The 23,617-nt window shown below is 37.6% G+C and overlaps 1 protein-coding gene across 1 annotated transcript; it reads left to right on the forward strand.

The window, feature by feature from the left end:
* The first annotated feature begins 1,310 nt into the window (after nucleotides 1-1,310).
* LOC310719385 (cilia- and flagella-associated protein 57-like) lies at nucleotides 1,311-12,662 on the forward strand. Its single transcript, XM_083529054.1, has 23 exons — nucleotides 1,311-1,482; nucleotides 2,579-2,762; nucleotides 3,066-3,376; nucleotides 3,465-3,700; nucleotides 3,818-3,977; nucleotides 4,169-4,312; nucleotides 4,407-4,546; nucleotides 4,881-5,046; nucleotides 5,718-5,828; nucleotides 6,210-6,416; nucleotides 6,699-6,872; nucleotides 7,193-7,354; nucleotides 7,553-7,708; nucleotides 8,711-8,804; nucleotides 8,915-9,072; nucleotides 9,407-9,580; nucleotides 9,785-9,952; nucleotides 10,330-10,521; nucleotides 11,135-11,242; nucleotides 11,350-11,478; nucleotides 11,598-11,738; nucleotides 12,188-12,284; nucleotides 12,444-12,662. The coding sequence occupies exons 1-23, from the start codon at nucleotides 1,408-1,410 to the stop codon at nucleotides 12,497-12,499; spliced, it is 3,543 nt and encodes a 1,180-aa protein (XP_083385180.1). The 5' UTR covers nucleotides 1,311-1,407; the 3' UTR covers nucleotides 12,500-12,662.
* The last annotated feature ends 10,955 nt before the right edge of the window (nucleotides 12,663-23,617 follow it).

Raw genomic sequence — 23,617 nt, forward strand, 5'->3', positions numbered from 1 at the left:
GATGTGACTCTGATTTCTCCTCTGCTTTCACACCAGCTTCACTTTGTGATTTTGCTCTGGTGAAAAACGTCTGCTGAAATGTCAGATTCTTCTTTAACTCTTCTACTTTATGGATCTTCTGCTCTGCATTCAGGTTTTTCAGCTTCTCCTGATGTTTTGTCTCGTAGTTCAGTCTTAGATTTAATTCCTTAATTACAGCCACATTCGCTCCACAAATAAGACACACGTGTTTACCAGCAGTGTCAGTAAACATAAACTCAGAATCCCATCGGGTTTTGAAAGGCTCTGTTTTTAGAATCCACTTTTGTCTTCACCACTGTGAGGCGCTGTTTCACAATAACTGTTCAATAGAGTTAAATGCATCAACAGAAGCTCGACTTGATTGACGCTGGAATGTTCCCAGGTAGTCTAGCGTTCGGTAAGGCAGCTGAAGCGCTGCATTATGGGATCTGTAGTTAGTGTTATCAGCGCTTTATATCACCGGGCCATTAATAACAATAATAATAGATCTATATAAAATCATCTCGCGGGCCGTATTTGACACCGAGTTATTTATTGTGGTAAATAATTTTTGAAAAATAATAATAGAAATAATAATATTGTGAGAATAATTATTGTGAGATTTCTCACAATAATTATCAACAATGATTTAACAAGGTAGGAAACAGATATTTTTAGAAAAGGCTCGCGGGCGACTCATGTGGTCCTTGCGGGCGACCTGGTGCCCGCGGGCACCACGTTGGTGACCCCCGCTTTTAAACGAAGATTTTTGTTGTTGTTTTGACATAACTTTTAACATGACCTTGTTTTGAAGGTGCCCCGAAGCTAAAACAGAATGTGTGCATCAATGTTGTCCGTGTACCTTTTGGTCATTCAATTTTCATTTTAGCAAAAGGCCACATACGATTTACGCAAATGATTTTCATTAAATATGGTGGATATCGGTGTAATAAAACGTAAAATCGCTCATAACCTAATAAAAGTAAATTCCGCGTATTGAAGAGCGCACCTACCTTTGTAGACTGTATAAGCCCCGCCCACTTCTGATCTGCCGCAGCTGTAACGTGTCGCTTCTGTACATCTGCAATTAGACCTAAAAAAAAAAATGTTTTTTTTCCTGTTTTAGTTCCCCTCAGATTTTCTTTTCCGTGCAGCCACGATGAAACTGGAGACTGTCCTGTTCCTCTGTGAGTCTGTCCTGTAGTATTAGAAGTAAATAAAAATATAATAAAAAATAATAATTTTTTATTTTAAAAAAAAATCTGTACATTGCATGCGCTGAAACTGGTGACGTCATAGACTTTCACGCGTCAGAGAGGGTTCATGACTCGGTGATGTAGTCCTTATTTATTCTCGTGTATTCGGAAAAGGTGCTCGGTATTGTTTACTGACCTCGAGGTTGTAAACATGATTCATTCGGAAATGAGTTCAGCAATGGATGATCCAAAAATGACTTCAGAGGAGGCTTCTTCTGAACAGAAGGTCAGACTTCCCCGAATTCAAACCCATTCCACCTTTTCCCCATCGACGCTAAATAATAATTGACATTTACCGTGCTTTTTTATTTAATATAATTAAAAGTAATGTCGCTTTCTCGATTTTGTTAATATTGTATTGTCATTTTTACTTTACTGTATTTTCTTGTGTACTCGTGTACGCTTGTTAATTTCTTTTAAAAAAAAAAGTCACCGAGTGCGTTATTAACAATAAACCCTGGTGTAAACCTAAAGATTTACTGTCTCGTTTTTTCACCGCCGATTCTTTCTTATTAATTGGATTTCGCACATCTCACAAACATCGCACATCTGGCACTATGCAAGGAGTAGTAACTAAAAGGAGTTCATGTTAATGATTGAGGAACCAGTGCGTCAAAATGGTACCTGACTATACTTTTTTACTCAAATTAAAGTAAAAAAAACGTTTGAGTTCTGACATGTACTTTAGTTAAAAGGTAGCCATTACTACTACCTGTTTTAGTGTCATGCTGGTAACTGGACCTCACAGTATATTTATATAAAAGTATTTCATATTTCGTTACCTAATAAATGTTTTCAGGCTGAACAACCATCATATAAAACACAAGCAGAGTAAAGATGATGATGAGGATCAGGTGATCAGTAATGTCTCTGTTCTCAGTCATGTTTGCATCACTGACTCCCTCTGTCTCATCCACATTAACCCCATATTTCTTGGTCGTCTTCTGCCTCACACATTGTGAGCTTCGAAAACTAGTCTACATCTGTGGTGTGTGAGAGCCAGGAAATGACACACTGGTGGTAGAAAAAATATTGACCATGAAACCAAATATCTTAAAACTAAAGAAACGAGTCTGGTTTGTAAATGTAAGAAGTAGAAAGTACAGATATTTGTAGAAAAAAAAATTTAATGAGTAAAAGTAAAAAGTTGTCCATAAAATATACAATTTGAAGTAAAATACTGATACCAGAAAAATCTACTTAAGTACAGTAACTAAGTATTTGGACTTCATTACCTCCCATCTCTAGGTACCAGTACAGTAGTTTTTACTTGAATATTTGTGTTATTAATGTTTTTAAAAAAAAATTTTGTCCTATTTTAGAGTGAGAATGCTACAAATGGTGTTGATGAAACTCTGCAACATATCCAGCCCTGCCATGTTTTTGGCATTTGCAAAGAGGTAAAGAACAACTTGTTCTTTCTGGATGAGAGAACAGTGATTTTCCCAAGTGGAAAACATTGTATTCGTTATCACATGGATCAGCGATGGACCGAATTCATTACCGGTAAGCCTGCTGAACGCTTCACTCCCTATAGTACCTTTTAAAAAAGCAACCTAAGTGTTCACCAAATACACTGTAAAGTACATATTTCCTTTCATGACAAAAAGTAGTAAATATATTTTAAATTGTAAACATACTAAGACTGTAAACATTTTTCAAAAATCTTATTTTTAATCTCAATTGATATGTTCAATTTATAACTACATCCAGCCTTAAATTTTATGTTTGGATAGCTTTTGGATTTTTTCATTAGTCCCATTTAGTCTCCATATTTAAATGTTTTCCCACTCAAATGTTTCTTCACAGCTTCGAAGAAAAAGAAAGGCATTCAGGCCCTGGCTTTAAGCCCCAACCGGCGTTACTTGGCTGTGTCAGAGAGCGATATATGGGGTGCCATCGCCATCTTTGACTTAAAGGACAAGAATTGCTCCATGACACAGGCTCTTGAAGGCAGAGACTTTGACGTGCAGGAGTTCATCTGCATGTCTTTTAACGTCAAATCAAATTACCTCCTGGGTCAGGCTGGAGAACCCACATGGACCCTTTTCTGCTGGGAGTGGAGCAAAAAGGAGCTCCTCTATTCTATTAAGACTATGGAGAATGGGCTTATCAGCCAGGTATTGTTTTTTGGGCTTTGTAGTACTGAAAATGTTTTACATCTGTGTTTTATAGTGCTTACTGAGAGTTATCTTTTCTCAATCCCAGGTCAGCTTTAATCCACAGGATCACAGAGAGATCTGTGTGACCGGAACAGAAGCTTTCAAACTCTTTGAATTCAAAGACAACTCCATAACAATGACCAACTCATTTATATTGGAGAACGAGGATGCCCTGTGCCACACATGGATGTCTCGGGATTGTGTCATCGCTGGAACCGAGGCAGGAAACCTGTTAATGTTTAAGTCCAAACAACCGCACAGGCTGGAAAGACCATGTGAGAGGTAACACCATCTTGCTTGTTCTGATATGTTTATTTTTTAATGTTTGTTTCATGCTAAAGGTGCATTTTTGGGGAATTTGTCCCAAATCATCAAGCTTTCCATTTACTTCCTTGACAGAAAAACGGAGACGGACGACTCTTCTTCATCTTTAACTGAGGAAGTTACAGCCATCCAACGGTATTCCAAGGGATTTGCCTGTTCAGCCGGACCGGGATTAGTTTGTCTCTACAATAAATCTGACCAGAACGACACCTACAGAAAGACTGTGGAAATAATAGTGAGTAATTCATATCTAACATTTGGTAGAAACTTTAATGCAAGGCAGTTTACCAGTAAAGAAACTCTGCAAGTTTATGTTTAAGGGTTTGGCTCACAGTTCTAAAGTATCAATATTCTGACACTGAGTCTGAAAATCAATTAGTAATTTGGAACACACTAAGAACTGTTTTCCTCTGATTTTCTCTGCAGATTTCTGTCGACCCAAATAGTTATCAGCCGCTTCAGAAGATTGCCACAATGTGCATTAGTCCAGCAGAGGATATGCTGGCCATCACAACAGACCAAGGGCAACTGTTCCATATCAGCATTGAAATCCTGCCCATGATATGTGAGGTAACAGATCAACAAGCAGTATGATGTTATACAGTTATTAAAGAAAATTCCAGTTTAAAATTGGAAATGTGCTAATTTCTGTTTCTTTTTTTAGAGTACGAAACCCCGGTTTGAATATCTTTTTCACGCTCTTCATTCTGACAACATCACTGGACTATCCATCTGCACGATGAAACCCCTTATTGCCACCTGCTCTTCAGACTGCACCATACACATCTGGAACTACAAGACCAGGTAGGAGCTGTTCAAAATTAGGAGGACTTTTTAGATCAAAAATCTATTATTTGTTAGAGAAAATGAATATGTATGTTATCTGGCTCGAAAATCTCATTCACTAGACATTAAATATTCCTAAAAGTATACATACATGCAAAGGGCCTACTAGAGAAAACTATAAAAAAAAAAAAACATTTTGTGTCAAGCCAATCTACTAATTAAAAAGCAATATTTAAATGAGTACTTGGTATTAATTAGCATAATCCTCATCAGACATGGATACCAAAATATCCATAGTGCTTATTTACTTTGACAGTCTTCTGAATGTATGGAAAAAAATTTCTCTCTGCAGCATTCTGGTTCAACGTGAGGAGTTTGATGATAAGCCACTCTGTGTGTCGATTCACCCAAATGGCCAATCCATCCTGGTGGGCTTCTCCACTGAAATCTGCCTCATGAACCTGCTTTGTGACAACATGCGCATTGTCCAGAGTTTTAAGATGTACAACTGTACTGAGGTGGGTCCTCACTGACATGACCTTTGTGAAGTTTTGACAATTAAATTTAATTCAATTCATTTTATTTGTATAGAGCTATTAAAACTCTATAATCTATTGACAGATCAACAGTTCATACCCTATGTGGTTACATCAGTTTAGCATTGTTGTGCTGCTAAATGTTTAGAAATAGCATTTGTTTAAAAGAAAGGGCATATAGATCAAAAGCAAATAGATTGTTATTGTTCTCTAAGCTCAAATATTGTCCTGTAATTGATTAATTGAGATTTTATGATACAGTAAAACCCCGTTGGACGAGCATAATTCGTTCGTGAAAATTGCTCGTTGGTCCATTTGCTCGTACGTTCGAACTGATTTTTCCCATAAGAATTAACGTAAAGGTGAGAGCGACCGAGCAACACGAGATCAACTAAGCGACTGATGCTACCCTCGGCTGAAAGCGGGGAACCAGCAGCGTGGGTTTGCTCGTGCCTTCGAAATTTGCTTGCAAAATAGGGTGAAATTTTGCGAGCAAGGTCGCTCGTATCTTCGTTTGCTTATACTATTAGTTGCTCTTAAAATAGGGTTTTACTGTACTATGTGTATAAAGTGAAAAAAAGTATGTGTTTTAAATTAAGTTTGTTGAAACTGTATAGGAAAAGTAAGTAAAATAAAAGCACGTGTGTTCACAGTGTGTGTTCAATCACGATGGCAACATGTTCGTCGCCATCAGCAAGAACATTATACATGTCTACAATATCAGAACACGTAAGAAACAGGACCTGAGTGGCCACACTAATCAGGTCAGTATGTATTTTGTTTTACAACATTTTACTACCACAGGGTCTGTGAGCAGAAGGTGTGTCCTTGGAAATGTGGGGGTCTCACTGAATTCTGTTATTTCTAGACAATGTACCTCAGCTGACAGATTTCACAGTCAGATTTATAAACCTTCCTGCTTGCTGACTGCTTAAAACTTGATTTAGGATTTCTGACAGGAAATTCTGTATATTTATTTTGTCATAATGTTGAGTCTAAAAAGTAATTTGTGCACATACAACTTTTTTGAACACTGCATTTATAATGACAAATATGCATACAAACAAAAATAGGTTTTTGAATGAAATATTTTGGAAATATAAGTAAGGCCACTATTAAATATCCATGACTTGGATACCCTTCAGGTGCAGTCAGTGAAGTGGTGCAGTGATGACCACCACCTGGTGTCATGTGGGCTGGATGGCGTTGTATATTTATGGAACCTCCTGACTGGCAACTACGAGATTAGGAAGGAGACAAACTTGATCATTGCAGATATGACGCTCTCCACTATCACGGGGAACGTCTTTGTTGTAGACCGGTTCAGTGTTAAGGAGATTTGTGATGGAAAGGCAAGTCCAAAAACTCAAACACTGTATGCTTGATTTTTTTTTTTAGATAAGTGGCTAAAGTTACAATCACAGCAGTGTGTTTGGGTATATTAATTGATTATTTTAATAGAATATTTTATTTAAAATAGTGCTTTTGAAAATAGACATTCTCTCATCTCAATTTCATCGTGCACTGTTTTTGTTTTCACACTGTGATCCAGATAACTTGATATTTTGTTCCCCTTTATATATGTCCGAATGTTAAGGTTAACTTGATTGGTACATGTTTTTGTTTATAACTAGATTATAGATGAACAGGCCTCAGATGGTGTGACCTACACAGCCATCTCTATGACTCATTTAGGTGAAACGATATACATTGGGACTGCCACTGGTACTGTCAGAGTCATCAAACATCCATTTGAAAAGGATAAAACCTGGGAAGAACATCAGGGCCATTCTGGTCCTATCACAAAAGTATGTATGTTGTGTTACTGTGGGACAGATGAAATGTAGAAATAGTTTTGTAGATAAGTGTGTGCACTGTAAGTTAATGCCAGATCAGAAAATAATGGCCAAAGAAAGTGTCAATATCATTATGAGACTTGGCTGTGTTTTACATATATATATATATATATATATATATATATATATATATATATATATATATATATATATATATATATATATATATAGTGTATAGCTAATGATGTTTATATCTGTTCTTTTTGCTGTAATGAACATTTCCATTTCCTTCAATTCAACTTTTAACATTTCTCTTTTAATCATGTGCGCAGATGACCGTCACACCCGGTGATCAGTTTTTGTTGACCGCCTCACAGGACGGCTCCCTCCTCATCTGGGCGATCATTGACCAGTGCGGACGAAAGCTGGAGATGGTGAAAGACCTTGATTACGTTGAAGAAGTTCTCTGTACAAAGGAATATCTGGAGGAAAAGGTATGTATGTGCTATTTAGTCTTTAATACTGAGGGAATGATGTTTTGCTCACACTATATTTTGCATAGGAGCAGTATTGTGCTTTGGCCCCAGTGCTCGAATTGAGTCAAGTCCAATTCGAGCACTGATTGGCTCGCTGAAGATGTGCATTTATGTCTATCCTATAAAATGTTCGGTTAAACTCCTTTCTTCATATAGGATCAGATGATACATGAGCTCAAGTCCAAAGTCAGGTGGCAGGAAGTGAAGAGTAAACACAGACTGAATCTGAAGAATATGGACTGCAGTAACAAGATGAACAACATTGCTCAGAGTTACTTGCAGAAAATAGAGGCTCTGACAGCAAGAATCCAGGTTAGTACTTATGAGCTCAGGCTGAAAATGTATTCTTAGGGCCTCGTTAGTGAGAGGAAAGTAGATAATGTTCAGATATTGGGCTGATTTCACAAATTACACAGCACAACAAATTTGGAAATATTCAGGTAAGCCAAGTACTCTGTGCTATGTTTGTGTGAATGGTGTGTATCTTTACACTTTGTGATAGAGTCATCAGAGGGCACTATGATCTGAATTTATTTAACTGGTGGCGAACACCACTACATATTGCTTAGTTTATTCATTCAGTACACAATTACACAACCCCTTCACCATGACTTGATCTTGGTTCATAAAGAGGAACATCACAGATTAGTAACAAGTAGTTTATGGTGAACATTCTGTGCTAATCGAGTGATTTTAGACAGTCATATTGTCTTCATTTTGATTAGAAAGGAGTACTAAGTTGAATTAATATAATAACTGTAATTGTCTGCTGAAAGATTTTGCTGAACTCGCAAACATCCTGAACCATCTAGAGACGTACCAGTGCCAATTGGATCCCACTACATGTGTGGAGTTTTGACATTGGACCTCCTGGAGTGTTTAAAGGCTCTGGCATGGAGAAGCTGGTGCTGGATCTGTGATGATCACAAATGTTGAGCTCAGTAGCTCCTACTTTTATACCAAAGACTGTAGAAAGAACATTTACTTATAATCTTATACTCCAGTAATCATGTAAGTTCTCACTCTTCAGTGTTCTGTATTGTTGAAATATTTATGATCAAACTCTTGATGTTACTCAAATTAGGATGGGTTCCCCTTTTGAGTCTGGTTCCTCTCAAGGTTTCTTACTCATAACATCTAAGGGAGTTTTTCCTTGCCACAGTCGCCACGGCTGCTCATCAGGGACAAATGCACACCATTCACCTTAACTGTTGATTTGTGTAAAGCTGCTTTGAGACAATATCTGTTGTGAAAAGCGCTATAGAAATAAACTTGACTTGACTTGTCTATCTTTATATTTACTTTTCACTGTAGGCGCTGGAAAATCATAAAAAGGAACAGCGTGTCTTTCACGAGAAGGTGCTGACAGATTTGATGAAAAATATTGAGCAAGAGCAGAAAAAACAAAGTAAATACTCTCACCACATATCAACGTTGTTTGCAAACATGGGTTTTGTTAAATCTCCCTGAACTATAACAGTGCATGATTTAAATTGGATGGCATTTTTTCTCCCCCAGAACACAACTACAATAAGAAGGTCTTTGTGGAATATGACAAGAACATCGAGTTGGGGCATAAAATGCATCTCATCCAAGAGGATTTTAGGATGGAAAAGGACAGCCAACTTTGTGCCATGGAGAAAATGAAACAGGATCTTGAAAACAAGATTCAGGAGGTAAGGAAATCTTGTCACTGTCAGCAAAGATATTCCTGTTTTCCTTGTTTGTTCTTGCTTTGGCTCTGTTCTAGTCTCCCAAGTTCATTTTATTCGTATTCTCTATGGTTTGTTTGTTTTCTTTTTAATATTACAGTTCAGTGCACTATTTGACACATTGTACACTATATAGCATCTAATATAAGCTTCAGAACAGTAGCTACTAATCATTTGGGAATAGTTACATAATTGTACATACAAAATCCTACAATTAGACACTGATAATTGTTGCATGTGTGGACGATTTGGAGTTCACATTGTAATATGCATCTCCTTTTCTATCGCCATTCTAAAGCTACAAGCCAGTTTGGAAGAAGAAGTGAAGAAATCCGAGGAGAGCCAGCATGCGTTAAATGAAATAGCTGAATCTGAGATCATAGAACTCTGCAAAGACTATGAACAAGATCTTCAGGTGGAGCAGGAGGCCAGGCAGATAACTGAGCATCAGCTGAGACGCACAAAGAAGAATGTGAGTGTTTTAGTATTTGTTCTAACTATTGTAGCTTCTAAGTCCAGGTTTAAGTGGGGAAACAGCAGTGAACTACAAAGTGCTGTTTTTCTATATTTTTTCAGTGTACAAACAACTGATACATTTTAAAATACTTGTCAAAATGACTGCACTCAATCATGTGATTTAACATCATTTAAATTTGTGCATGTGTTTGTTTTAAAGGTATCAGAGCGCTGGAAACTGAAAGACATAATAGACGAAAAGAGCTTCAGAATCTCGACGACATTGGAAGAGAAGCAGGTCCTGCTGGACCAACTAAAGAACGAGAAAAAACACATCAAGCATCTCAGACAGACAATGGAGAAGCAAAGCAATACTATCAATGAACAGGTAAAGCTCATTTTACATTACATGTTCTGGCTTCGTTTGTGTTGGTGTATAGAACAAATTTTGCGTTGAATAAGATCCATATTATAAGCTGAAACATGGAGAACAGATTTAGGTGGTGGTTAGAGTGTCCATAAACAAGGTCTTAGGCACAGTAAAAGTCCCTCAGGTTTTAGCTTATTTTACAGAATATATGAAAATAATCGTAAATATATTATATAATGGTATCTATTGTTATTTTATATACACCATCCAACAATTTGGCAATATGCCACGTTGCCAGTGATTAACTGTTTTTAAAGTTAAAAAAATTATTATAAATAAAGACTTCCAATACAGCATTAAATTAAATAAGACGGTAATCTTTTCTGTCCTTTCAGGAAAGCTCCATCAATAAGCTCCACACAACACTCCAAGACCTGGAGAAGATCTTGAATCACAAAGAGAAAGAATTAAACGATATGATCTTGGACTGCAAAAAGAAAACGGAAGAACTGATTAACAGCAAAGAGAAGAGTGAACTGGAGCAAATTCAGGCAGAGCTACAGGAATGTAAACTAAAGCATGACGAGGTGAGGTGTTAATGTTCCAATACTGTGTTAGATTTTATACCAATGACTGGTATTATGATTATTATAGGGCTAAAACGATTCCTGGAGTAACTCAAGTAGTTAGAATACAAAAAGGCATTGACCCAAAATATTTGCCTCAAACTTCGTTTAGTCCATTTAACTACACACGGGGCACTGTGTTTCCCCACGGACTATTATTACTGACACACCACCCGCTAAACTCTGGAGCGCTCTGGACAGGTAACACAGAAAACGCTGCAGAATGAAAAAAGGAGGATTGGGGAGAAAACTGCAAGGGACGAGGAAAAGACTCAGGCCAAAGAAAGATTCCAAAGTTTGGGATAATTTCAAACATAAAGAAAACACTGTACAGTGCGTTTAGCAATACAAATTGTAAATATTTCTAAAAAGGAAAATTATTTATTTAAGAGAACCGTCTTATTTTTTCTTGTATATTCAGTATCGCTCTTTAATAAAGAAAAAGTATTTCTTAACCAATTACTCAATTAATCTATGAAATGATACTTAGAAACTCAATTACTAAAGTAATCAATAGTTTATTTATTATATATTTTTTTAACATCAAGCTGATCAAAGGATGTTGTTGTTTTAGCTGGGTAATGAGGCAGATCAAGTCAATAAGAGGAACAATGAGATCATTGCTGACCTGAAGGAGAAGATCAAATTAAAGGACACAGCATTGAGTGCAGAGAAGCAAAGGGTTTGTTTCACAATATGCTTTGTTTATGATGACAATTATTACATAATAAGCACCAAAGTTTTCCACAGGCTTGTAATGTAATCTTTGTTATGTTGTGGTTTCCACAGGTCAAAGACCTAAATACTATGGTGCAAAGGATGAGGGTTGACATTCACAACTGTACATGCTTCATCCAGGAGCCAGACAAGCTGAAGCAAAGCATCATAAATCTCCACTCACGCTATATCGATGAAGAAGTGAGAATTATCACACACACACACACACACACACATAAACATGTACACACATACAGTAACCCACACAGAGTACACAGTCTAGTATGCTTTTAACTGACTGGGTGTGATGACTGCACTAGGTGTCAAACGAGATGGAGGATGAAATCATGCAAGAATACGATAGGAACCTGGCGCATTTGCAGAATGTCATAGACTCTGAAAATGCAAGGCATGCTCGGGAGCTCCAGCATGAGAAAACACAATACTCCAAGAATGTAATGGTAAGAATCTTTAGTAATTCACTAACACTAGATTCTCTAGAGTTCCCCATAAGGGGGCGTATGCATTACACTAGCCTCTGTGTTCATCCCAGAAGTGTATGGGTGTTTGCTTTTAAAAAATTGCTATTTTGTACTGTAAATACAGGCAACAGTAACTTTATTAACTACATTTATGTCATCAGCAAACTTTGTTAACTGTTAGACTTCACATAAAGACACAAGTTGCAGCATCGCTGCAAATCTTAGCAAGTGAAAACTTTTGCTGAGTTTTTCCTGTCATAAGATTACTATGAACCATTAGATTATTAAACCTTTATTAAACATTTATACTTTTTTTAAATTCAAATGTGTAATGTTGTTAGCAGATATCTTTTTTTATAGAATAGTTTAGAGTTTTTAGCAACTATATAGAAATAGAAACACTCTGACATGTTTTTGCATGTGTGTAGGAGGGCCGCTCTTTACATGCTCACATTAACGAGCAGAAACAAAGGTACAAGGGGCTGATCGACATCTCAAAAAAGAAGGATACCCATCATGCCAATAGTAAGTAACAAAAGAAATAAATATTTTAGTTTAGTTTTCATTTTAGTAAAGCGACTTTCACAGTGCTTTACAGTCTGTTTTCAAATAAATTACAGTAAGATGCTGCATTTTAGATGGTTTAAAGCACTCAGAAAGCATATACAATTTCTTTTCTTTCAGCAGGAGCAATTTCAACAAACCACAAGCTAAAAGAAAATGTCCTGGACAAGAGCTAAAGATAAGCATTATTACCTCAGAGTTTATCAAGCCCTGTCAAATTACCACCTGCTAAGACCAGATAAAATTAATGCAAAAAAGATGTTACAATAGCTTCATGTCCTTATTATAGTGCCTAAATGTTCTAAACAATGAGAATAAATGCTTTCTTGTTGAACTTGATGTTTGCAATGATTTATAAAGCAGCTTCTAGTCTATTATAAATCATTTAAAATTCGTTTTTTAAGGAGGATATTTTTGCTTTGGTGTTAAATGGAAAAACACAAAGTGTTTTAAAACTATTGTTTTATTAAATTAAATAAATAAAGTGTGAAGTAAGGTTTACTTAAAAAAAAGATAGGAAAAGATTCATATCTTTTCATATAAAAAATATAGGCTAAACACAATTCTTATATATAAATTTTCAATTAAAATTTATATGGGAATTCATTGTTTTAAGTAAATCTTACACTCCGTAAGTCACACTTATAAATATACTAATTTGAGTGTTTTTTCATCACGTGCTAGTTATCCTTATAGGAAAATGGGTGAAGTAAAAAAAATGTATTTATCTGTGAACTATCTATAATGGTAGTGCTAAATACACTTATATCTGAACATAAAAACAGTGAAAGATATTTCACATATATTTTTCATTCTCTGTTTTAAATACAATAACAGTTTATTCAATATTAAACAGTATTCCGAGGTTCGAGCAGTCACTCTGTCGATTTTTTTGCTTTGTTACACGAGCAAAAAATTGAGGTACGAGCTCGAGACGCCGCTGCTAGATGGCGAAGCGAAGCCAGAAAGCGAAGATTGTGACGAAAATTAGGATAAGTAAAGAAGAAAAAGTAAAAATTGAAAGTTTAGGGATACATAGTGTACATTAATGATAGTAAAAAACGTGTTTTCCCTCCGCCTCCGCTTATCGCCTCTTTTGGGAGTGCAATGTTGTTTCCATGTTTTAGCTGCTTAACAGTTCTAGGTATCCTTTGTTGTATTTTTTACTACGAAGTCATGCTATTGTAATAGATGCAGTATACAGTTAACATTGTCTTTCTCAAATATGCAAGGCCTTTCCTGAAAAATATGTTTTCTGGATGGAAGCATTGGTTGCTCTAAAACCTGTACATACCATTCAGCATTGATGGAGTTTTTCCAAGTGTGCAAACTGTCCATTTCACAAGCACTAATGCACTTCAATACCATCAGTGGATTGTATGTGGATTTTTTTTTACTGAGCCTTTATAACATGCCAGATGGTCTCTCTCCTCTTTAGTTTGAAGAACAAAATAAAAAATGGTGTCCAAAATAAAAAAAAGAAATTCAGGTTCGAACCAACCCCAGCCATTAGGGTTGCACAAGCCAGTGCACACTTAGTGCCGGTCCCAAACCCGGATAAATGGGGAGGGTTGTGTTAGGAGGGGCAATCAGCGTAAAAACGTGCCAAATCAAACATGCGGATCATGAATACGGATGATCCGCTGTGGCGACCCCTAATGGGAGAAGCCGAAAGAAAGTTTTTAGTATTGATAATATTTTCCGAATATTTACAAAAAAACTTTAGCACTCAAATGAATTTTAGTGTTTTATTTTATTACAATTTCAGTCATTAACATTTTATAATTATTTAAAGTTGGATATTTATAATATAAAAAAAAAATGTTTTTAAATAATGTTTAATAAAAACACACCGCCATCTACTGGACATGTATGGTTTACACCTGGTTGAAAGCGCATGCGTACTACAGTTTCACTGTATTCGACATGCTCTTTAGTTGCACAGATAAATGTGGTCGTTCTTATCTGTACCTCATTGAAAAACAGTAATGATACTTTAAATATACAATATATTATAAAAACAAAAACAGATACTTCATCATGGGTCATAGTAATTGATATTCACCACTAATATATATAATATGGCTTAGAATTACTCCTTTGGAGCTTTGGTTTTCAAATGGGATTGGTCATGGGAAGATGTAATAGCAATCACCTATTATTAATGTTATTGTAATTATTTTATCTCTGCATATACGGTAATAGTCAAGTCAAGTCAAGTCAAGTTTATTTGTATAGCGCTTTTCACAACAGACATTGTCTCAAAGCAGCTTTACAGAAAACAACAGTGAAGGTGAATGGTGTGCGTTTGTCCCTGATGAGCAGCCGTGGCGACAGTGGCAAGGAAAAACTCCCTTAGATGATATGAGGAAGAAACCTTGAGAGGAACCAGACTCAAAGGGGAACCCATCCTCATATGGGTGACATCAAAAGTTTGGTCATAAATCTTTCAACAATACAGAACAATTTGTGATCATCATAGATCCAGCATCAGCTTCTCCATGCCAGGGCCTTTAAACACTCGGCATCTACTTCTCCATGATCATCCATAGGTCCGTAATCTTCACGAGGTGGGACGTGACTGGAGCTGGCCAAACCTCAGGAAGCCTCGGGATGGGGAGAGAAAGAGAAGCAGTGGAGAGGAATTAGCGTAGCTGCTGTTCATGATATTAACAGCACAAGTTGATAATGTGCATGTGATCAGATGTTCTGGAGCACAAGGTTGTGATGTGATGTGTGTGATGTGTGTTATGTGTAGGCTTTGCTAAAAAGATATGTTTTTAATCTGCACTTAAACTGGGAGAGTGTATCTGAACCCCGAACACTGTCAGGAAGACTATTCCAGAGTTTAGGAGCTAAATGTGAAAATGCTCTACCGCCTTTAGTGGACTTTGCTATTCTAGGAACTACTAGAAGCCCAGAGTTTTGAGATCTCAGGGAGCGTGACGGATTGTAGCGTGTTAAGAGACTGGATAGATACATGGGAGCCAAACCATTTAGTGCTTTATAAGTGAGTAGCAGTAGTTTGTAGTCTATTCGAAACTTAATAGGAAGCCAATGTAGGGACGATAAGATTGGGGTTATATGATCGTATTTTCTTGACCTAGTAAGAACTCTTGCTGCGGCATTCTGAACTAACTGAAGCTTGTTTATTAATGATGCAGGACATCCACCTAGTAATGCATTACAGTAGTCTATTCTAGAGGTCATAAACGCATGGACGAGCTTCTCTGCATCAGATATAGATAACATATTTCTTAGCTTAGAAATATTTCTAAGGTGAAAGAAGGCTGTTTTTGTAACTTGATTGATGTGATTTTTAAAAGATAAGTTGCTGTCTAAAATAACTCCCAGGTCTTTTACCGTTGAACTAGTAGTTACAGAACAACCGTCTAAATGCAGGCTGAGATGCTGGAGCTTCTGTGTACTATTTTTTGGGCCGATGAGCAAAATCTCCGTTTTATCAGGATTTAATAGCAGAAAGTTATGGGTCATCCAATCTCTTATTTCTTCAACACACTCAGTTATGCGAGCTAATTGAGCTGTATCGCCTGGTTTGGATGAAATATATAGCTGGGTATCATCAGCATAACAATGGAAGCTAATTCCATGCCTTCTAATAATATTTCCTAATGGAAGCATGTATATTGTAAAAAGCAGGGGTCCCAGAACTGACCCTTGTGGCACGCCATAATTTACTAGCATTATCCTGGATAGCTCTCCATTTAAATCTACGAAATGGTAACGATTGGACAGGTAGGATTTAAACCAGCTTAATGCCTGTCCCTGAATACCGATGTAATTCTGTAAGCGATCGAGGAGAAGATCATGATCTATAGTGTCGAACGCAGCACTAAGATCTAGTAAAACTAATAGGGAGATGTAGCCTTGGTCTGAAGCTAAAAACAGGTCGTTAGTGATTTTAACTAGAGCAGTTTCTGTGCTATGATGGGGCCTAAAACCTGACTGAAACTCTTCAAAGATATTGTTCTCCTGCAAGTGGTCACATAACTGGGCAGCGACAATCTTTTCTAAAATCTTAGACATAAATGGGAGATTTGAAATTGGTCTGTAATTCGATAGCGTGTTTGGATCCAGATTAGGTTTTTTAATGAGGGGCTTAATAACTGCTAACTTGAGGGATTTAGGGACATGACCTAACGATAGTGAGGAGTTAATAATATTTAAAAGAGGCTCACCAGCTGTATATAACACTTCCTTCAGTAGTTTAGTGGGAATTGGATCTAACTGACATGTTGTTGATTTAGCTTTCATAATAGCATCATACAGCTCTTCCTGTCCTATACATGTAAAACAGTGTAGTTGTGGGGTTGTAAGTACGATTGTGTCGGGAGATGCTGTCAGAGGTTGAACTGCCACAATTGTTTTTCGAATGTTATCTATTTTTTCAGTGAAGAAATTCATAAAGTCTTCACTACTAAACTGTGATGGAACACATTTTTCAGATCCCTGATTTGTTGTTAATTTAGCGACTGTACTGAAAAGGAACCTGGGATTGTTTTTGTTATTTTCTATGAGTTTGCTCAGGTGTTTAGCTCTAGCAGCTTTTAGCGCCTGTCTGTAGCTAAGCATACTGTCTTTATACGCAATTCTAAATACCGCCAATTTAGTTTTCCTCCATTTTCTCTCCAGATTACGTGTTGTTCTCTTTAGGGCATGCGTATGACTATTATACCAAGGTGCAGGTGCTTGTTCTCGAACCTTTTTTAACCGGATGGGGGCAACAGTGTCTAAAGTGCTAGTGAGGATAAGGTCTATGTTGTTCGCCATCTCATCAAGATGATCAGCATTTATGGGTTTAATGTGAAACTGAGATAAATCAGGCAGGTTATTTATGAATCTGTCCTTAGTGGTTGGAATAATAGTCCTACCAGGTCGATAACGTGGTGAAACACGGTTAATCTGCTCTACCGGTAGTGTGTACAGTAGGAGATAATGGTCTGTGATGTCATCACTCTGGGGTAAAATATCTATATCAGTGACGTCTGCTCCGTGGGATATTATTAAGTCTAGTGTGTGGTTAAAACGGTGGGTTGGTCTGGTGACGTTTTGTTTAACTCCAAAAGAGTTTAGTAAATCGACAAATGATAATCCTAGGGCATCGTTTTCATCATCTACATGAATATTAAAATCTCCTACAAGCAGCACTTTATCAAAGCTGATCAGGAGGTCTGAGAGAAAACAAGCAAACTCATGAAGAAAATCAGAAAATCAGCGTAGGGTCCTGGGGGTCTGTACACGGTGACCAGAGCGAGTTTTCTATGCATCTCTGAAAGTGCAATTTTAAGAACGAGCACTTCAAATGATTTAAAGCTGAATCCTAATCTCTGACTAACATTAAGAGAAGCACTATAAATGGTTCCTACACCCCCCCCACGACCAGTCTGACGGGGCTCATGCTTATAAACATATCCTGACGGTGTCGACTCGTTTAGACCCATATAATCACCTGGTTTAATCCAGGTCTCAGTGAGACAGAGTGCATCGAGATTATTCTCTGTGATCATCTCATTTACAATCAGTGCTTTGGGTGCAAGTGATCTAATGTTTAAAAGACCGAACTTTAGAACTTTGTTGTGTTTGTTTATCTGGCATTTTTCAGTTTTAACTGCAATAAGATTATTTCTGGATCTTGTGTATATAATTCTTGGTTTTACTACCCGAGGAATAGATATGGTTTCTATAAACTGGACTGTGTGTGAACTTGTAACTATTTGGTCTGTAGTATGCGTGTTCTTATAGTTGAAGATTTCTTGATGTCTTACCAGTCAGATGGTGTGTAGTATCCTAGAGATGTTATCTGATAGCACTGCTGCTCCAACTCTGCTGGGGTGCAGGCCATCAGGGCGGAAGAACCTAGGACGCTCCCAGAAACAGTTCCAGTTATTAACAAAGAGAAGTTTATGTTCTCGACACCATGACTGTAACCATTCATTTAGAGCTAAAAGTCTACTAAACTTCTCAGCCCCTCGCTGGTAAGTGGGAAGAGGTCCTGACACAATGATCCTCGTTGTGGGTGATGTGCTGCGTACCGTCTCCACCAGGATCCTGAAGTCCCTCTTTAAGATCTCCGTTTGCCGCAGCCTGGTGTCGTTTGATCCGGCATGGAGAACAACCGCTCCGAAGTTCTCGTTCAGGATCGCGGGTACCTGCGCAGCGACATCCAGAACACGAGCACCAGGAAAACAGCGAGTGTGCACCTTACCTTTAGCTCGGGTAGCGCGGACATGCCGGACGATGGAATCTCCGAGAATAACAGTGTCGCGTTCCGTCTCGCGGAGGGGGACGAAGCGGTTCTCGGTCGAGATCTCGAAGGCCGGTGGTGGAGGTGGAGACGTCCTCGATCGGGGCTTGGCTTGTCTCTTCCGCCGCGGTCGCATCCAGGGTCCATGTTGCACCGGTGCCGGAGTTGTAGGTGCGCTGGGCCTGGGCATAGAAGCACGCGGAGTTGATGTGCTGGGAGCGTTAGGTTCAACCTGGGAGTTTACCTGGGATGAGTGCGCGTCCGCCCGGGATGTTTCCAGCGCCGCTTTCCGCTCTCGCAGCCGGTCATGCTTTACATGCAGCTCGCGAATCTGTTTCTCCAATGCCTCCATCTCCAACGCCACCGTTTGCAACTCGAACGAGTCCTCACCTGTGCTCGAATGCAGACAAACAACCGGCATAGTGCTTATCGTCACGAACAGATTTATTATACAGAGATGTGAGTGAGAGAAAATAAATATAAACAACACTAGTTATAGTCGAGTTAACTAACTACAGGCACAAGTCAGGAAGACAAAAACAATTAAGGATTATTAAAAGAGGAAAAACGGATAGATAGATAGCAAAGTTTGTTTGAAAGACGCCGAGAGATACAAACACGTAACTCGCGGCAAACAAGTCAAACACAGGAAGCTACGTCACATGTAAATAGTAATTTAAAATGAATGGGGATAATCTAAAGCACATTAAGGTATCAAGTAGATTTTAAATTTTATTTAAACTAGGAAAATTAGTTATTTTAGACAAACATATTGTTCATATTTGCTAAATGCAGCATACTAATTTTGATAAATTACCTATTAATAGAAGGTTGGTGGATTTTCTTTCTGGTTATTAAAGTGGGGTCTGAGGAACCCTATGGGTCTAATAAACATAAGCAGGGTTATTTATTTGTTTGATTATTTTGTAACTTCAACCAACGTTTATATTTATTATTGCCATTATTAGTTATTAAAAAAGTTGTTAAAATTATTGAACTATTTTAATTGGTTGTCCAGATATTGGTTTAATCCAAACCTCAATAACTTTATCATATAGACAATAAATTGATAAAAATAACATTGTACATAAGGTTTTTAATCAGTGAAAAGTTCAAGGATGAAAAGTAACCTTTTATTCATAGCCAGATACACTAAATGGACAAAAGTACTAGGTCACATATCTTAATCTCTTTCGGTTTTTTAATTATATTTTCACGTATTTTAATTCAAGTACCCAGCAATGCAGTCTGCATCGACAAGCATTTTTGGAAAAAAACAAAGTGAAAGACAATGTAAAAAGTCAAAGATTCCTACTGAAACACAACAAAATATTGAGCCAGAACTTTCCAGAATAGTGGAAGTTGTTCAAAATGCACATATGGCTTTAATGGTCATTTATCCTTAAAAAACTCATGATGGGTCTCACACATGAAGCTTCATGAGGTTGTACAACACAAACACCAAATTTCTGTTATATCAATAAAATATGTTTTTAAAATGCAACTTTTGTCTTATATTACCCAGTGCAATACATATAATATCACAGACTGCACACCAGAGGTTACAAAACTACACAAATTCTTTATTTACGTAGAAGTACAGACACTCATGTTAAAAGACTCTGGTAAAAGTTGAAGTACCGATTATACTTTTTTATTTAAGATAAAGTAAAAAAGTTTGGGCTCTGACATGTACTTCTTCATCACATAATAGTAATACAAGGGCTACCAATCGATTAAAATATTTAATTGTGATTAATCGCATAATTGTCATGAGTTAACTCACGGTTAATCGCAATTTTGCAAGTTCTAAATGTACCTTAAATTAATACGTTTCAAGTTTTAAATACACTGATCAATATGGTTTGTGCAAATGTATGTTTATTATTAGTGAAACTATACTCAACATAAAGCATGAAGACAAAATATTCTTGTAAACATTCAAAAGGATTGAGGTGTTTTAAATGACGTAAATCATCAGGACACCAAATGGAAACTTTGCTATGTTTCCACACGGACGGTTAATAAGGTGATACCGGAGAAACTGTATATCTTCTAACTTTTATATGGATTTTACATAATCAGAAAATATTTGTTTTCTATGTGAAGTGGTTTATTTAGACATTTATATTATGTCTTTGGGTCAAGTAGCCATTGAGATACAGGTCGTTTTATTTATGTGTCTGTGAAGCGAGATGACAGAGACGGCAGAGCGTGCGCCATGTATGTTTTCTTTATTTTACAAAAGCACAGCATTTTGATGTTATTTTGAGTGTATACAAATAAAAGTAGATCTTTTAAAAAATGTGTATGATGTATTGCTCTTATCTGTACAATCAAAAAAACACAAGAGTATTTTAAGTTTGTTTTAGCGTTATAAGGGAAAAAAATGTTACAAAACGTGCCGGCGCATGTGTCGACCCGCAGAGGGTTCATTGTGTGCATCATGGCGGATTTTGGTGCTTGATTTAAGTCTTGGCACATTAGGAAAAACAAATGTTTACTGATAAAAAAATAAATTATTTGGTGGATTTTTTTTTTATATCTGCCTAAAGAAATAACGTCGTCAATAAACTTGTGTTGAGTTAAAGGTTTGAATTTTGCCTCTTTTATATTTACTTATTTAAATTTTTAATAAAAATGGCCAAACAGAAATGCAAGCTGCATTGATCGCGCGTTAATAAAATTTGTACCGTTAAAATTAATTTGCATTTGTTGCCTTCTGCCTGATCATTGTGAGCTTCATAAACTAGCCTAAGTCTGTGGTGTGAGAGTCAGGAAATTATACACCAGTGGCAGATTGAAAAAGCTGTGCAATGACAAAAAAAAAAGGTTGATGGGCTTAAAACGGCACAGTGAGAAGAAATATTGACATTTCACCTCACATTTGAAAATGTAAGAAGTAGAAAGTACAGATATTTGTAGAACAATGTAATGAGTGAAAGTAAAAAGTAAACTACTGGTACCAGTAAAATCTACTTAAGTACAGTAACAAAGTATTTGTACTTCATTACTTCCCACCTCTGCTGCACACACTATCAGCAATGACATTTTGAGGTGCCATCAATGGAACATGTGCTTTTCCACACATATTAAAATATTAAAAATATTAAAATATTCAACATTTTACACTAATAATGTTTTATTTTAAGAATAGCTTTTATGTGTTTATCTTTAGGCTTAAAGGAACAGGTCTTTCCTGCTCGTTTCTTCTTTTCTTCCTTCCTTCCCATTTCCTCTCTCCCATCCTTCCTTTCTTCCTCTTTTCATCCTTACCTCCCTTGTTCTGTATTGTTGAAAGATTTATGATGGGTTCCCCTTTTGAGTCTGGTTCCTCTCAAGGTTTCTTCCTCATAACATCTCAGGGAGTTTTTTCTTGCCACAGTCGCCACGGCTGCTCATCAGGGACAAATGCACACCATTCACCTTGACTGTTGATTTCTGTAAAGCTGCTTTGAGACAATGTGTGTTGTGAAAAGCGCTATAGAAATAAACTTGACTTGACTTGTTCCTACAGCCTTCCTTTCTTCACCACTAAAAGGTCTAGAACAGTAGGTTTCAGTATTTATTGTGACAATAGAAACAAATGGAGCGTTTTTTGTAGTTTTTCTTATTTGATTTATTTTATTTAAATAATGTTATTTAGTCAACCCAGCCATTATGGATGCACAAGCCAGTGCATTCTTAGTGCCGGTCCCAAGCCCGGGTAAATGGGGAGGGTTGCGTTAGGAAGGGCATCCAGCGTAAAACATGTGCCAAATCAAATATGCGGATCACAAATGAGAATTTCATACCGGATCGATCGAGGCCCGGGTTAACAATGACCGCCACAGGTATCGTTAGCCGACAGGGTACCGGTGGAAATTGGGCTACTGTTGGCCGAAGGAGGAGAAGGAGAGGAGGAAGACGTCTACAGAGACGGCAGGGAAAGGAGAAGTGCAGGAGAGTGGAGGTTCGGGTTGGTACTTTAGATGTTGGTACTATGACGGGTAAAGGGAGAGAGGTAGCTGATATGATGGAGAGGAGAAAGCTAGATATGTTGTGTGTTCAGGAGACCAAGTGGAAAGGGAGTAAGGCCAGGAACATTGGAGGTGGGTTTAAACTGTTTTATCATGGTGTGGATGGAAAGAGAAATGGTGATTCTGAAGGAAAAGTACAGTAAGAGTGTAGTGGAGGTGAAGAAAGTTTCTGATAGGGTGATGATCGTGAAGGTGGAAGTTGAAGGGGAAGATGATAAATGTCATCAGTGCCTATGCTCCACAAGTTGGCTGTGAGATGAAGGAGAAGAAAAGATTCTGGAGTGAATTAGATGAAGTGGTAGATGGTGTACCTAGGAAAGAACGATTGGTGATTGGGGCAGACTTTAATGGGCATGTAGGTACGGGGAACAAAGATGATGAGGAGGTGATGGGTAGGTATGGTTTTAAGGAGAGGAATGTGGAAGGGCAGATGGTGGTAGATTTTGCTAAAAGGATGGAAATGGCAGTGGTGAACACTTATTTTAAGAAGAAGGATCATAGGGTGACGTATAAGAGTGGAGGAAGGTGCACACAGGTGAACTATGTGCTATGCAACCTAAAGGAGATAGGAGACTGTAAGGTGTTGGCCGGGGGACAGTGTAGCTAGACAGCATCAGATGGTGGTCTGTAGGATAGTTTTGGAGGCGAAGAAGAAGAGGAGGAGAGTGAGGACTCAAAGAAGAATAAGATGGTGAAAACTGAAGGAGGAAGAGTGTAGTGTGAGGTTCAGGGAAGAGGTCAGACAGAGGCTCAGTGGTGTTAAGGAGGTGTTGGATGATTGGGCAACTACTGCAGAAATGATGAGGAAGGCAGCTAGAAAAGTACTTGGTGTAACATCTGGAAATAGAAAGCAAGACAAGGAGACGTGGTGGTGGAATGAGGAAGTGCAGGAGGGCATAAGGAGAGAGAGGTTGTCAAAACAGAAGTGGGATAGACAGAGTGATGAGAAAAGTAGGCAGGAGTACAAGGAGATGCTGCAGCAGGTTAAGAGGGATGTGGCGAAAGCCAAG

This window comes from Silurus aristotelis (genome assembly GCF_946808225.1).
Source record: "Silurus aristotelis genome assembly, chromosome: 2".
In the NCBI taxonomy this organism is placed as follows: Eukaryota; Metazoa; Chordata; class Actinopteri; order Siluriformes; family Siluridae; genus Silurus; species Silurus aristotelis.

Excerpts from the sequence above, each read along its gene's own strand:
- LOC310719385 (XM_083529054.1), top strand. The coding sequence starts at position 1,408 with ATGATTCATTCGGAAATGAGTTCAGCAATGGATGATCCAAAAATGACT. Across the intron at positions 1,483-2,578 it reads AGGCTTCTTCTGAACAGAAG|AGTGAGAATGCTACAAATGG; the intron begins GTCAGACTTCCC and ends GTCCTATTTTAG. Across the intron at positions 6,873-7,192 it reads ATTCTGGTCCTATCACAAAA|ATGACCGTCACACCCGGTGA; the intron begins GTATGTATGTTG and ends TCATGTGCGCAG.